At 48.0% G+C, this 16,732-nt stretch overlaps 1 protein-coding gene across 4 annotated transcripts in view; it reads left to right on the forward strand.

The window, feature by feature from the left end:
* tead1b (TEA domain family member 1b) overlaps positions 1–16,732 on the forward strand; it is a 61,192-nt gene that overhangs the window by 20,552 nt on the left and 23,908 nt on the right. For all 4 annotated transcript variants that reach the window (XM_036543846.1, XM_036543847.1, XM_036543845.1 and 1 more), the window contains exon 3: positions 3,166–3,419. In XM_036543846.1, coding sequence (XP_036399739.1) covers positions 3,272–3,419 — 148 coding nt within the window. In that variant the 5' untranslated portion in view covers positions 3,166–3,271. The remainder of the gene's footprint in view (positions 1–3,165; positions 3,420–16,732) is intronic.

The following is a 16,732-nucleotide window of genomic DNA, read 5'->3' on the forward strand; positions in this document are numbered from 1 at the left end:
GAAGTGTGAATGAGCTGGCTGGCCCCATTTCCCTGTAAACCTATTCAGAGTGGGTCAGAGAACCGTTTGCCTTGCAGCTAATGGAATAAGTCTAGTCAAACTGAAGGAGCAAACATTTTTTTCATCACTGCACTGACACTGAAGAATACAATTTGATCAAATGCATACCTTGTTTCAGACTGTTCGTGTTGATTTTTTTTTGGTGGTAACAGTACATTTATTTTGATGTTTGCAAATGGATGATTGGTTTTGAACGAGATTCCAGTTGGGCCATTTGAATATAATGTTTAAATCTCAGTCCCACGGCTGCTTTGTGTTGAGGTAGACCTGGTTTATCAGTCACTCAGACTGAATGCCTTCAGTGGTCCCAGGTGCTTTTGAAGTCATTGTAATGCCAGAATATGGAGTGTTTTCTGCTGTCACTCCGGGGTTTCCCTGTAGATACTCTCTGCTTACGATCCTTGGGCACTGATGTGAGGACTGATTATCAAAAAACGACCCCGTGCCTCTAACTTTTAAATAGGACTCAACGATTTTACCACTGACCCACGAAACAATGACATGTGCAGTTACAGGACCCAATTTTACTTCACCACGTTGTAATGTTATTCATAAGCTAGCGCTTAGTCCGCGGGCGGGAACTTAATAATTAATCACGCTTTCCAGCGCGCAGGGCTGGATTTCCTGGTCTGGGCTGTTCGGGGAAACCACCTGTGGAAGTGACGGGAAAACGTCAGCTGTGCGAGCCGTCTGCCAGGAAGAGTCGGGGCCGCAGCTTAGCGGAGCACACTCAAGTGGCATCGCTGTCCTCCGCCGTGAAACCATCTGCTCGCAGGCAGGCCAGACGTGTCCAGACTCCCACATTAGTCCTTACGCCGCTGTAACGAACCACAGGAATAGGTCCCGGCAGCCGGCAAAAATCCCACCCCGCCCCTCCCCCCACTCACTCACCCACCCACCCCCAGATTCCCCAAAGAAGTGGAATTTGAAAGAGCACCCTGATGTAAACATGTTTGTCTAAGCGAGGCTCTCCAAACACAGGCCTAACCCCCAGCTTCAAGTGGTTCAAGTTGCCCATAGAAAAAAAAAAAGAACAAAACCGTAAACACGCCGCATTTCAAAATGCAAATCTGAGCCAAACCATCATTGCAGTCGATTAGCAGCATGGTTCGCTACGTGTGACACGGCGCTGCAAGCGGTTAGCAGTATGGTCCGTAATATACGATGCCACACTGGAAGCAGTTAGCAGTATGGTCCGTGATATACGATTCCACACTGGAAGCAGTTAGCAGTATGGTCCGTGATATACGATTCCACACTGGAAGCGGTTAGCAGCGCAGCTCATCGTGTGCTTCACTGCGATGGAAGCGATTAGCGCTGCAGCTCGATGTATAAGTTTCCGTGCTGAAAACGATTAGCAGTGCAGGTCGTTATATGCATCAGCGCACTGGAGGCTATTAGCAGCGCTGTGCGTTATATACGTAGCCGCGCTGAAAGCGATTAGCAGTTTCGTTCGTTATGTGCATCGCCGGCGCTGGAAGCGATTAGTAGCGCAGTTCATTATTCAGTCAGGGGTAGAAAAAAAAAGGCCGCAGCCATTTAGTGGTCAGAATGGAAGTTTTTTCCCCCCTCCCATCATCAGTCCATGAGCGAGTTCTGCAGTGTCAGCATTCAGAACACAAAAACGGAATTCAGCGAGAGCTCCCTCCACTCTCCCGGACTTTTTTCCTTTTTTTTCCCCCAACAGCTTGCTCTCTCCCCCCACCCACCCCCGAACTGACATTCTAGAAGAAACATATGCTGCTGGGCCCGCTTTGCAACAGCACGACCGCATGAATAGGATCTTGCCTCGAGAGGAAGGGGCAGTCAGGGAGGGGGGTGAGGGGGGTTGCTTGGTGGACTGCAAGAACGTTGGAAGGCACTCTGTTCATGGAAGTTCACTGACCATTTCTGTGCTTTTTTTTAATGCACCAGAGTTGGCTTTGTGGGGCTCTCTGGTCCACATTGTTTCTGGTCTCTTTTGTTTAACAGCAGGCTGTTGGAGTTTAGGGAATTTAGGTACTTTTTTTCTCCTCAGAAATGCAGTTTGCTGTGACTTGGCAGCATCTGAGTTTTGTGGATGGGTTTTTAATGGGAACTTGATTTGTAGCAGATTGCTTACACTATGTGAATGTAACGGAAATCGAGGAATCCCACTCAGAGTGGCTTTATATAACCGGGAAGGTGGAAACCGGTCTCTCCTCGAATAAAGAGGTCAGCGGATTTTTATTCATTTGGACTCTGAAATGATGCACGGGTTGCTTCGGGTGTTTTGGAGCGGGTCACTTGCTTTCATTGTGTTCCATAAACCTTTGCTGAACAGCCCTCCAACACAAATTACATTCAGATTTAAGAGGCATTTTGACAGCCCCGTCAGGCTGGATTGGAATGGGCTGTATTGATAAAGCCTTTTACCATGAAGCAATACTGTTGCTGTAGGAGATACCAGCTGTTTTGGATTAATGATTTAAGGCTATTCTCACATTTGTTCTCAGCTGGTGCTGTCCCATTTTCCTTTATATGCCTGTCAGTTCGTTTTATAGTGTGTTCATCTGTGTTTACATGTCGAGTTGATCTCCTAAATTCTTCTGTTACTGGCCTTATGGGAATGTCTTTATGTATATGTAGATTAGGCTGAGGTATGGAGTGCTGTTTTATTTGTGGGCAGGATGATGTTTTAACCGGAAACAGTTATTTTTATGATAAGCCATGCAGAGGTGGTGAGGAGCAGCTTTTGTAACCCAGAGGTTGCCGGTTCAATTCCCAAGTGGGGTACTGCTGTTTTACCCTTAATTAGGGAGCTTCACCCAGATCGCATCAGTATCCAGATGCATAAATGGATGACATGTAAGTGTAGCAGAGCTGAAGTGATTTGAGTCGCTTTGAATACAGCATCTGTTAATCAAATAAATAATGAATGATAATGAGCTAATGGGGAGACAACTCATTAGCAATGCGAGCTACTCCATTCCACTGCATTCTGTGTTGGTTTGGAGCATATCTGTCAGAACATGGGCAACCTCACCACCAGCCCAAAACTTCCCTCTTCCTTGCTGTTGGCCAGAAGAGGAGGCAGATGTCTGATGTTTGGTGAGTGACGGGGCGGTTTGTTTTTGTGACTTCCAGGTTTTCTCCCTAGTCGGCTCCAGGCTGCGGCTTGGAGAACTCAGGCGCCACCATTGATCCCAGCAGCTGGAGCGGCAGCGAGAGTCCTGCCGAAGACATCGAGAGGATGAGCGACTCGGCCGACAAGCCCATGGACAACGACGCTGAGGGCGTGTGGAGTCCTGACATCGAGCAGAGCTTCCAGGAGGCCCTGGCCATCTACCCGCCCTGCGGCCGCAGGAAGATCATCCTGTCCGATGAGGGCAAGATGTATGGTGAGTACCCCGTCCCCCACGACCCCATGCAGAAAACTTCCCATTGCAGATTCTCACATGGCGGCAGTGTAACATAGAGGTAAAGAGAAGGACTAACTGAAAGGTTGCTGGTTCAGTTTCCCCGCTGGGGCACTGCTGTTGTGCCCTTGGGCAAGGTACCTCACCCAGAATTGCCTCAGTAAATATCCAGCTGTATAAATGGGTAACAAAAAATTGTAATCTATGTAAGTTGCTCTGGATAAGAGTGTCTGCTAAATGCCAATAATATAATGTAACATGGCTTGGTGAGGAATTTTTACCCACTTCCCCAGTCTTAATTCCCTAATGAATGACATTGTGACAGTGGAGAGGATTCCTCTGTTGCACCATTGCATTCTGCTATGTGTGCCAACCATGTATAATATTCCACAGTCTGTGTTTTAGCACCTTCTTAAACCTTTTAAGTTAGAAAGCACAATGTTTTAACACAACATGAGTCACCTGTGTGGGTCTGATTTGGGTAACTGTAGGATAAAATTATAGAATACAGCAACACCATACCTGATATTTCATAAGGGTGGAAAAACAGACCATGGGATTAGTGGAGTGGATGTAAATGGGAGTGAGACAGCCGCATGGCGGGTTCGTCCTGACTGGTGGCAGCCACACGTTAACGCGCTGCTCTGCAGCGGTCTGAGTGTGCGAGTAAAGCAGTGTGAACTATTAGCCGCGAGCAGATGGTACCGCGGCTGCCACCAGCTGTGTCCCCTCCCCCATTCCTGGCTGGGTGATGTAATGGAAAGAGAGGGAATATTTTCTCTCCGCGGTGTTGGAGTCTCTCTCTCTCTCTCTCTCTCTCTCTCAGCCTGTCAGTGTCAAACGAAAGTAGAGAGAATCCCAGGGGCGTTAGTTTGCAGCTGTCATGTGACCCCCCCCCCCGACCAAACGCGAGGTTTGGGAGGCACAATGAAGCCGGTGTGGCCAGATCCCGGCAATGGTCGCCACTCCGGAGGAACACGTGGCAAAACAGGTTCACTCTGCCTTCGGTCAGCTTCAGCCAAGCAACAGCAGCGCTCACTGGATCCCCCAATCAGACACAGGCAATCATTACGTGAAAAAAAAAATCCATTTCCCCTTCAGGTTTTTTTTTTTCTTTTAAGTAATAAATGGAAAGTTTGGATGGAGGAGATTTAACACTCTGGAATATGTCAGGTTCGCTTCCAGCATTCGAAGTGACGTTTTTGGGATGTGAAATTTTGCAGAGGTGCAGTGGAAAAGGCGCAAAGTTTGTCTCGCAACCCCAGGTCAAGTTTAAAAATAAGTCTGACATTTTAGGAGGCCTTTCTTTGAGCCCCAAACGTTTCGCTGGTCTTCAATCATAACTTTTCTGGATCTCCTGTGCAGCAGTTGGAGCCAGTGACTGTTATTTTGATGTTATCAGTGTTACACTCGAGACTGTGATCTCATCTTCATGTGGTGTGGCCAGAATTTAACCTGAGCCATGGGTGGGTTCTGCCCTGTGGCATTCACAGCAATGCTGTCCCCTTCTTTTATTCTGTCCTGATGTGTTACTAGTGGAAATTACTGAAAACGATAACAAAGATACGATTTACCGTACCTCAAAGTGAAATTACACATATTAACCACTAACCCAGGGGAGATGATTTTGAAATACTCGCCATCATACATTATGTAATAACGTCAAATTAACATGCCATTTTACTTGAGCATTTTTTGTCTTTCACTTGTGCGTTCTTATCATATGCAGAGATATGTGTTTGCCTTTGTATTTATTAGTGCAGTTAACACAATCAATGAGTTGACTCCAGGACAGTGTTTCCAAACATTGAATTAGTTGTGTTTAGTTGTCCATTGTCATCTGCTGTATTGATTTTGCTGGGGCCCCCTTCCGAATGCAGAGTATGAGATCTGTCGGCCTCACCAGCTGCAGGCGGTATCCAATAACATGTTTATTCAGCAGCAATTGCAGTCAGACCTCAGATCATAACTGCAGTCCAGCTTAGTGAAAACTGAAATTGACCGGCACTTTTTTTTTTTTGTTTTTTGCAGTTAAGAGAAACGCCTTGTAGAAATGACTATTATAGCTGCAGTGTTTTGGTGCATGTGCAGTTGTGCGCTAATCCAGTACGCTAATCCTGTTTTACCTCATCACAGTGTTGTACATCTAATTACCTCTTAAGACTGTGGTGGGTGTTTTTTTTTTTTCTTTTTTTTTGTGTGAGCATCGTCCATTCAGCCGGAGTCACAGCTCAATGGGGGGTGTTGCTCTGGCAACTTGGGCATTCACGGGCCTGCAGAAAAGGACCCACCACACTTTTGCGTGACAGTTTAGTCCAGTTTCTCTTTGTGACCCGGGATTAAAACAAAGAGAGGCCCGGCGGAAAACAGGAGCGAGGAGGGGGCTCGGGGAAGCCGCCGGGGAAAAGCGGTTTGTTGTGCCTTCAGAGCGGGGCGGATGAGTGCGGATATTTGGCGCAGTGAGAGAGAAAGAGAGATGGGGTTGAATAGGCGAGGCGGGGACATGGGTGGCGCAGCCCTCTCTCTCTCTCTCTCTCTCTCTGTACTCTTTCGCAGAGTTTCCTGGGACGGGGGGGGGGGGGGGGGGGGGGGGGGGGGGGGCAGAGGGGGAGAGCCAGGCGGAGCAGATTGGATCTGTGTGTGCCTGCACTCGCTGGAGGTAGGGTTCGTTTTTCAGCCTGCAGCTGTCACCGGGTCCTAGTGCCAAACCCGTTAAAGCGTGAACTGATGCCTGGTGGCTCGTGGGGCCGCCCATATAAAGGCTTTTGAGTTGGACAGACAGAGCGCCGCTTTTCTCCTCTGAGTAAATTCTACTTTTCTGTCGTTCGCATTCGCATCCATACTTTTCTATGAAAGTACTTAAAAATAAAAACACCAGTCTGCAAAATATAAAACTTTATTATAGGTTTTTTCCTTCTATTGATTGCTCAATTGTTTTGTGTGTGTGTGTGTGTGTGTGTGTGTGTGTGTGTGTGTATATATATATATATATAATTATCGTGAATGATCGTTGACAGTCCTAATAAATATATATATATATCAACGTTAATACGTTATATATATATACCCATATTTCTATTCGGGCTCTTTCCCCCATGAATGTGTACATATAGGTCTATATATTGATTGAGTTCAGTCAGAACGGTTTTAAAAGTAACTAGAGTGCTATTCTAAGTGTGACCTTAAACAGCCTCAGTCTGTGCCCATTCTGCACACCTGGAGCCGGCTCCTTTTGGGCTGCAGGGAGAATGTAAACAGCGCTGTCCCTATCAGGCGCACCGCGTTGCTTATACATTATTCATGCCACCCTCTTAATTGAGGCTTAGTTCACATGAATGATTTAAATACAGAACATCATTAACAACAAAATATTCCCGCTGAAGGGCTCGAGGACTGGTGTCCAAGTGCTGCGTCAGTCACATTGTCCATGTGTGTGAGCCAGCGCACGCCACTGACTTCATCAAGACGACAGCATCAGGACGAGGACTTAAACGTCGGTGTGTGGGGTGATTGTCACCCGGAAGGTGGAACTGTGGAATTTTCCGGTTGAGTAGCATTAGCATGGTGAGGATCCACACCGGCAGCTGTAGCCGTTGCACATGGGTTGCATACGTTACATTATATTACATTACATTATTGGCACTTTACATAATTGGCACTTTACATTACATTACATTATTGGCATTTAGCAGACACTCTTATCCAGAGTGACTTACATCAGTTACAGGTTTTTTATAATGTTACCCATTTATTCCAAATCCCCCCAAATTTCCCTGCCTGGGGATCAGTAAAGTGTTATCTTATTCAGGTGGATATATACTGAGGCAATTGTGGGGTAAGGGTACAGCAGCAGTGTCCCCATGGGGAACTGAACTGGCAAACTTTTGGTCACAAGTCCTGCTCCTCAACCGCTATGCTACACTGCATGGTTTGTTGAAAGCATGGCATTGCACCTCCTGTGGGAGAGGGCATCACTGGAGATGCCAACAGAGGCTGCCCAACCACCTGAGAAACCCCCACGATCCCTCATGCTGATGCAGCGTATGGATGACAGGTATACTAGATGGTCTGTATTTTAAGAGGTGCAACAGGAAAGGATGGGCAAACATGGCCGCCTCTCAACAAGTTGGCAGCGGCGATTCCTATGGCATCTGTGAAGGACGGCAGGTATTTCAGCAGAAGGCGCTACGCACGGCTCACCAGGAGACATGGCATCCTGAGTGGCCTTAAGCCCTTTCATTCCCCTGGCTGAATGCAGTTAATTAGCAACCGTCTCTATAGCAACGGCCTCCCGGCTCAAAACAATGTCTAATTTTTGCAGCTTAGCCTATCGTACTGTTTACCTGAAGGACTTTTTTTTTCCGCCGCTTTGAGTCTCATTGGAGCTGGCGGCGTGCCTTGCCTCGGAGGTTAATTGCGAGGATGATGAAAAACAGCCGAGCAGCTGCTCTGTAAACACGGCCTGGCCTCGGCATGCGTGGCGGAGAGACGGGGCGAGAGGGGGGATGAGGAGGAAACGAAACCCCCCCCCCCCCCCCCCCCCAGCAGAAAGCGATAGGCCGCTCGTTCTCATAACTCACCCCCGCTTCGCAATTATTCCCTTATCTAGCCCCTCCTTATTAGATTTCCCCACCGAATACCAGGATATAATTCTGTGAACACAATGCATACTGGGATGCGTTGAGGTCCAACGGCCTTTATTTGTTTGTGCGGTGGCTGCATCAAGTGTACGGACTTCATAGTTGGCCATCAGCCTTTTACTTGAACCTTTGACACAGGTGGACTTAACTTGGGTTACACTAAAGTGGTGTGGCAGTTTTACAGATATGGAAACTGCAGCTATGGTATATGCCAACATACACAATATTTCAGGATTTCAGCATTATATGCATTTCATCAGTGAAATCACGCATGCTGTGCGAACATTAATGGTTTTGCTCATTAGAACCAAGTGCTCCTTTTTTTTCCACATTTGGTAACCCGAGATTCGCCCTAAGCGTTGACAGGCCCCCGCTGTGTCGGGCGTGCGACTCAATTTCGGCCGGAGTACATTTACAGGTTTGCGGCGGTTTACCTTTTATGATGTTTTACGATGCTTTCACGCCGCCCCGAGCCGCGACAGCGCGTCTGTCACCGTAAATCAGTGGAAATATCACAATACGTTTTGGGGGCGCAGCGCGAGAGCCCAACAGGCAGTAATAATTACGATGTGTGAAATAGCCATCTGTCTTAGGAACACTGGGCCACTTTTACTCACTGTTTGCACTGTCTGAATGCCACCTTCGTTGGCTTTCTTTATAGAAAATCTTTACCATAGGCCCAGGGAAAAGTGCTTTGATCAATATTTTACGCATTTTAAAAGTTATTTCAACTATGTATTGAAATCATCAAGTTTGCAGATGAACAGGTCAAACTGTGGCTGTTTAATGCTTCTTCACTAAAGTGGACAATGTGGTTTTCAAGAACAACCAAAGATATGTGAAAACAGCTCATCTCCAAATTCATATTCAGGCTTTATTTGCATGAACAACATATGGTATGTTTTAATAAAGTATATAAATAATGAAAACTTAGTCAATAATAGTAAGGAAAAAATATTAACAACATAATAATTATTAACATTAGTAATAATAACTGTATGACCATGCTGACAGTAGTATATATATGTTTTTAGGGGGATGCAATGTCTTGGTGGCCTCTTTCCTCATGTCGGTATCAGTGCACCCTACAGATATGCAGATATTGTAGATGCAGTTTCCCTGACTGCAGAATGCAGGAATAAGAAGGGAAGCAGGTGCGTTCACAGGCCAGGTGCCAGGCAGCTCTTGTTCAGTTACCCCCCCCCCCAATGCACTGGGGCGGCTCGGGCTGGTGTCATCCGGGGGTCGCCCCATGGCTATCCGCCCGAGGACGGCGTGGTGTAGTGTGACAACACCTCGCCCAAATCGCCGCGCACCAGGGGGTTTATTTCGGGCTCAGAGAGGGTCCCGCCGCACGCAGCAGATAAAGCAGGTTGGAAGCTCTTGTTTAACCCTCGTAAGCCATCAGATCTTCCAGTGCTTTGATAAAAGGGGGACGTGTGCGTTACAGATGTGCAGATGGGCCCTGCCAGGCCATCGCGTATCTCCGGGCCTGGCTGGCACACCGCGGCGGTTTGATCACGCCGATGCCAGCGTGGGATTGGCCGATGAGCTTCGCCCGCGCCATCACCTGCCTCCCAGCCCGGTCCCCCCCTGGGGGTTGCCACGGCAGCAGCCAGCACGCGCAGTGAGCGGACCCCACGACCCCCCCGCTGTGCCCCTAATAAGGAATCCCACAGATCCGCTCACAACCGGAGCCGACTCGAAGCTTCAGGGCGAGGCCTGGTAGAGCGCTAATCCAAGTGATGTTTGCAGGCCATTGTAGCGTACCTGTGAAGGAAGGGGAGGGGGGCGGAAAGCCTGTTTTCTTTGAGATGATTACCTTGGAAGCAATAGAAGGGGATGTTGAAGGGTCGCCTGAATAGCACTGACTCGATGGCCGGTGACAGGCCACTGCTCTCTGCAGAGGGGAACTGTAGCGGGGACACAGGAGGTCAGAGGTGAAACACATCACTTACTTGGCCATTCTCGCCAGTAACAGTGAATCATAAATTGCTCTCCATTGTTAAGGTTGGTCTTTACCGAGAGCATTGAATAAACTGTAGAGTGTAGCAGTTTGTAAAAGAATGAAAGTATAAAGGTTTAGAATAGTGATGAATAGAGTTCTCTTGGTTTTGCACCCACTACATACCCAGGTAGGTGGTGTGGTAGAAGTTAGTATATTTTAAACTCACGCAAAAGATGGTCACAGGTCTTTGGGGAAAAGTAGATGTCTTATCCTTCTTTAAGTTGCATATTGATGGGTTGAATGTTGATTTAAATGTTAAATGTTTTTTCCCCCCTCTATTTTTCCATTTTTATAATCACATGGAATATAGCAGTTAATAGGTCTGACTATTTGTCAATAACAATCTAATGAAAATTGAAGGAGAGGAGAAAAAGGCTAGATGATTTAAGATGTATACCTGTGTGAACGCGCTGTGTCAGCCCGTTGGCAGCAGACAAGGCCTGACTTTTCTTCCCATGGCTCAGTGTGACGCCGTGTTCTGAAATGAACCTTTCGCCGCCGAGTGTCGCCCTCCCCTGAGCCGCCGCTCTGGCGTGCGGCAGTCTTTCCGGCAGGGCCGCGGTCTGAATCCTCATTGTTCGGCGGATCCGGCGTGAGATTGATGGCCAGAGCCGCACTGCCGGCGCAGTCGGACGCCGGGGTGAATCTGGGTACGGCAATGAAACACGCCGGGGGGGGGGTATCACAATGGGGAAATTGGTGTTTCTGAATAACACAAGTCTGTGAAGCCTGTGTTTGAGGTAAAAAAAAAAAAAAATTTCCTTCTTGCTGGAGGCAGCGCTGTAGGTATGCCTCAGGCCTCACGGTGAGCACACATTACCCATAATCCTCCTCTCTACACCAATCAGGTGAGGTCAGGGCACTGATGGGCCTCTTACAGCTGCAGTCTGTGCCAGCATTGCAACGCTTTCCGGGCTTTCTAAAGACAGTTGAACAGAGCCAGCTGCACACACAAAATTAATCTTCCTAATTTTGTCAGGGGGTGGTTTTGGGGAAAGAACGCTGGGGGGGGTGTTCGGAGTGCCAGTTCCCCCACGTCGCTTTGCCGGAGCGTTCAAACGCCCCCACCCTTTCCCCCTCGAGCTCTCCCCCTCCAGCTGCCCGCAAGCCGCTTGTGTGCTCATGTTTAACTTTACACAGCGGCTTCTGTTGAAGCGCGAGGCCCGGGCCTGGTGCGTCACATGTTCCGACTTACGCTCTCGCCTCGGCCCGGCTGAAAGATCAGCAGTATTCCCCGGGAGCGGACGCAGAGATACGCCTGGGGGTGGGAGGGAGGGGAAATCGGGCTCTTCTCGCGCTGGGCTCGCGGGCCAGAAGCACACGTGTGTTTACTCTGGAGAGGAGGGTAAAAAGAAGCAAAGTCGGTGGAAACCCGATGAGATGATTTGTGGCGCTAACAGAAGGGGCGATGCGCAGAGCCGTACGGTCAGGCAGATTTTTTGCATTCCCGCCTCCCCCCCTCCTGACCCCCTCAGGAGTGCGGCGGAGGGGCTGGGGCTCGAGATGCAGATCTGCTTTCCGCCGTCGCCGTGTTGCCGCTCGGGGACAAAGCCCCCGTCTGTGGGCAGCTGAGGACGCTTACTTGGCCCTCTCCGATTTGAAACCCAGATTTTTTTTTGTGTTTTTTGATGTGTTTTGATGAAAGAGAGAGACCCTGGCGGACAGAAACGTGGCAGCTCAGCTCGGGAAACACGAGAAAGGTGCCTTTTTCCCTCCCCCTCCTGCCCAGCGAGTTTCATGGTGCTGTTAGTTTTAACAATAGTCAGCGTGGACAGTGCAGCTGACGCTGGGCTGCACCTGTTGCCCCCCCCCACACCCCCACCCCCGCTCCACCCCCTCTGCCAACAAGAAAAGAAAAGTGATTTTGGCCATCAGTTTCATCCCCCCGGGGGGGTTAGGAAAGACCCGTGGACCAACGTCAGGCTGAAAGGAACGGGAACCCTCTGGATAGGGCACCCTGCTTGCTATGCTTCAACTGGAGAGTCCCTGAAATGGACTTCGGACGATCATTTACCCGCTGGTTCATTGTAATATTCCTTAGTTTCCTTTTGTGTGAAATAACAAAGCTGCCGTTCCCCTCAGAGATCTCTCTTCCCAGGAATAAGAATATTGATCCACTGATCCACGCAGGCCGAGTTAACAGGGCGGTCCCAGGAGTGGAGGTGCTAATTGCGTCATGTCGTCTCGGGGGCTCAGTGTTAGGGGAGTGGGGGGGGGGGGAGCAGGGGGGCCGGGGGGCCGGGGCGGGCGCTGACCCTGCGCGCCTGGCGTGTCCCCACTCGTCTGCAGCCCCCACCTCCCGCGTTAAGCAGGCCTTCGGGGTGCAGCTGGGCTGCACGCCCTGCTGCTTGTCCTGAATCAGGACCTTCCGGGTGTTTCGGCTCGTTTTTCGCCAAACAGCGCGCACCACCCACCGCCCTGCGGACACAACTTGTTCAAAAAAAAGTCAGGACATCCGCTCTTGCGGTCAAAGCTAAATTAATCTCGCCTACCTCAGACCACGTGGTCGTCTTTAATGGTTGGACATCCAATGCCGATGCAGTCAATCCTGTCTTACCCAGCTTTATCTATTCAGTTTAGTATGTTTTTTGTATTTTGGAAGACAGCCCGCAGACTTGTTGTTATGCACATTGTGTCTGGGGGGTTTGCCCTGTTGAGTCTGGTGTGTTCATATTTTCCTGGTAGCTGCTTTTTGGCAGTTGGAACCTTAGATGAGGGGAACTACAACTAGGAACTCAGAACAACTAACCAGAATGCTGGAGTTCCCATTCGTGGTTGTTTGCCATTCACTGCAGTGCTGCCACCACTGTTTACATTCTTCATGTATGCAATCATTTATTTAATTGTAAAATGCGTACTTCTGCTTTTCTAGCTAAAGTGAATGATGGCTAAGCAATAGCAAACTTTAAAATGAATTAATCTTTACTTTAAGGTTCCTTTACTTTCAGCTATGATCACATGTTTGAGCCTAGACAAAATGTCAAAGTAATACTGCCTTAATAAACCTCACACCAAATGATCCGCTAAATACTGTTGTTTTCCTTTGTGGCATGTAGCTTAAGGCTGTCCAGCATCTTGTTTAAGGAGTTGATAGTCTCATGTAACTGGTTATGTCTGGTGGTGGATGTGACATTTCCACCTGTGGTTTCCAGTTCCTGTTTGATAGCACCAGCTTCATTATGAGGCTGAGTTAGCGATGTGGGACAGTTTGGGGCTCTAATTCTGTTAGATAACCCGGTGATCCTGAAATCTAGTTTATAGTTCCTGGACCCTCCTCCTGATGGTGAAGTGGCCTCTAAGGTAGTTCCGTCTACTGAGAATCGCCTGTTTGTAACTGTGCCTCGTCAGGATGTTCTGTGGCTCCTGGTTTAACATCATCTGTATGGAATGCACTGTGGAATCTGACTGGCTTGTTAGAGAACGCAGACGCCACATCGTCAGGAGCTCCACAACAGACAGACAAAAAGAAATGAGAAGACTCTTAACTTAGGATATGTGTCCCCTTTAATTGCATGGTTTTTGCAAGTGTGCAGTATCATAAGGCCAGTTGTCACCTCTGCAGAACCAAACCAAAAAGAAAAGAAAAAAAATGCAAAGTGGCGTTTTCATTCTCTCATTATTTCTGAAAACTGCGCTCGGGTTGTTCTTGTTGTTCCTGCCAGGGCCATTTCTTTTTACCCTCCTCTCGGGTCTTTTCGAGCAGAGCTCAGAACAACGGCACTCCTTACTCTCAGGAGAGAGAGGAGAGGGAGGGAGAGGGAGGGAGAGCAGGAAAGCTTCAGATTAGAGTGAAATGACTGGTCTGTGGCCTGCCGTGTCCACCCAGCAGGGGGTTACAGCACTGTTGATGGAGAATTGCCATGTGGGTTCAGAGGCAATTTTAAAATGGCAACATTTGCGGAAGGGTTTTCTTAAAATTATTTATTTATGAGCGGACACACTCGTGCGAGAACAGTTTGGTTGTAGAGGAGAATTCTCCAGTGCCCAGGGTTCTGTGGGGCGTGTCCAGAAATGAGGCGGGGGGGGGGGGGCGGGGGATTGCACTCGGTGACTGCGTGGGCGGGGTTTCGGGTTACAGGCGCTGCATTGGCTGCCATCGGGCTGGTCGAGAGTGCATTCAGGTCATCTTAAAGATGCAGCATCATTAATACTCATGCACCTCCCACGTGTGGGACTCATTCCCGCTCTAAGGTGAATCATGGGGATTTCATGTTGTAACTGTAAACAGCAGCATTACCTTTAGTGGTCGCCTCAGAGGTTTCATGTGGTCTGCCTTGACAGTAAGGATGTTGTACAGTTTTAAGGTGATGTTTTTGCAGCCATTTTGGTACATTTTCTGTGACATTCTCTACTGGAAGAGGAAAGAAAAAAAAAACTAATTTCAGCTAGTATCTCAGTCATTTTGATAGGGGGGTTGTGACCACCTAGAATATAGTTGCAAACAGCAGATGTTGTTAGGGTTAAGTGAAGCAGATAAACGATAAGTTTCTTTCAAGGTGGAAAAACAAAAAGTGGCTGCTCAGCCTTTTGTCCTTCGATGAGTCAGTAACGTGTACTGTGAAGGTAGCCGGAGAGTGTCCCAGAGTGTTTATGTTCACAATGCCTACCATCTGCTCATTTGATCGAGGTAGATCGCACTAGAAAAGAACATGTTCTGCACAGTGTAGTCCTTTTAAATGTGTACTTTATGGCAATATTTTAAAAACCAAGATATCACATGGGACTTGTTTTGGTGATAAAGGTCAGAAACTAAGAGAACAACAAACGGTACTCAAATAATTAGAGGTATTAATAGCTTCTGACGAGAGAGAGAGAGAAAGGGAGAGAGAGAGAAAGGGAGAGAGAGAGAAAGGGAGAGAGAGAGAAAGGGAGAGAGAGAGAAAGGGAGAGAGAGAGAAAGAGAGAGAGAGAGAAAGGGAGAGAGAGAGAGAAAGGGAAAGGGAGGGAGAGAGCGCAGAGAAAACACGTCTTGGTCATGAAGTTTGACTTTTCATTTACACGTATTGGTCAGCGCTAACAAGTTCTCTTTGTGTTCAGATGCCGGATTGATCCTGAGAGATTGAAAATATTGATTTAACCCCGTGTCTGACTGTGGCTCGAGGGGTGTCTCCTAACGTCGCGTCCTGGCCACCGCTCGGCTGTAATTCCTCAGGGGTCGCGCGATAATCGCCGCATTCACCCACCCGTCCTCCGAGATCATTCCAGTGACCCGTCTGACTCCATGGATACTCGTTTGACCTGCCCCACCTCCCCCCTACTCCTGTAAGAGACACCGAGAGCCGATAAACCGGCCTCAGCAGCAATGGAAGTGATGATATATTAAGTTGCAGCACTAATTAATAGAGTGATTCAGACATAGGCGCTCTTTATTAATCGGTCCCCGGTGAGTCTGGGGGACCTTGGAGGGCGTAGGCCACAGCCTGAGCCTCGCCTGATTATGGCAGGCCAGGGCGAGAGGAAGTGAACACAGCTGGAGCTGCTGGCTGACAGGGCCTGTCACTGCTCTCTGTCCTACCCTGCTAGCATTACATACAGTTAGATAACTGTTGGGTTTTGTGACTCAAGTGTGTCCAGAATATGCAGGAGCCATAAAACTTCTGCCTCTTAAACATTTGCTCCGTACGCTCGGAAGAAAAACATTTATTCTTCAGGTACTCTCTTTAACAATTCACTATTGATTCTTTTCATACTCATGATAATTAATTGAGTTTTGCGAGAGGGATTCGTTTAGAAGCCAGAACACATTAATAGATCACCGAAAAATTCCACACAGGGAATTTTCTAAAAAGTTATCACCAGCTCACTGTCTTGATATTTTCATGTGAAATAACAATAGAAACTTAAAATCACTTTTCCTGAAAAAAATTGTATGTGTTTAATTAGATTATGTGTTAAATTAAACACAAGGAAAGTGTTCAATTAGGCACATCAGTCAAGCCTTAAGTAGATGGCTATACCAGCCTGATATGCCCAGTCAGTTTCTGCGGCTTTCATTTATTTGTTCTGGCAAGAACACTGACAGCCTTTTATGACATGTTGATCTGTTGTTTGGTTCTCAAAATGGGGACCAAGTTAACTACGCGTACAGCTGTAAATGAGCTCAACACTGTAAATGCTCATGTATTTTTAACTTTCACCTGGTCCGCTGGGGCGAACTTCCTCGTGAGGACAAGTAAAAGTGACTCTGGTGTCATGGGATAGAGGGCATTGTGTGTGTGCAGGACGCAGCTCAGAGGGGACTCTTTCTGTGGGTGAAAGTAAGGCTCTGTTAGCATCCCATGCGTGTAGCACCCCCCCCCACCCTCCGCGGTGTTACTCACAGCACTCTGATGGTGCAGCACACGACAGTGATTAATTGGTGTGTATTCTGGGATGGCTCGATAGCCGAACCAGGAACGACTCCCCAGTTCACCACCGCGTTGTTCTCTTTACTGTCAGTTTGATTGACATCTCAGCTGCAACCTCTTTTTGAGCCCGGGCAAAGTTTAGCCCTTGCAAATCAATCATACATCAGATGGAAGTGATTTCATTTCGTAATAAACCAGCTTTCTCTCTAAATGTGTACTGAAGAGGGATTCAAGTTACCTGACAGCAGTATCTGAAGAATAGGCTTGACTAGAAATGCCCTGCCTGGGACAAGAGCCCTT

This window comes from Megalops cyprinoides, chromosome 13 (genome assembly GCF_013368585.1).
Source record: "Megalops cyprinoides isolate fMegCyp1 chromosome 13, fMegCyp1.pri, whole genome shotgun sequence".
In the NCBI taxonomy this organism is placed as follows: Eukaryota; Metazoa; Chordata; class Actinopteri; order Elopiformes; family Megalopidae; genus Megalops; species Megalops cyprinoides.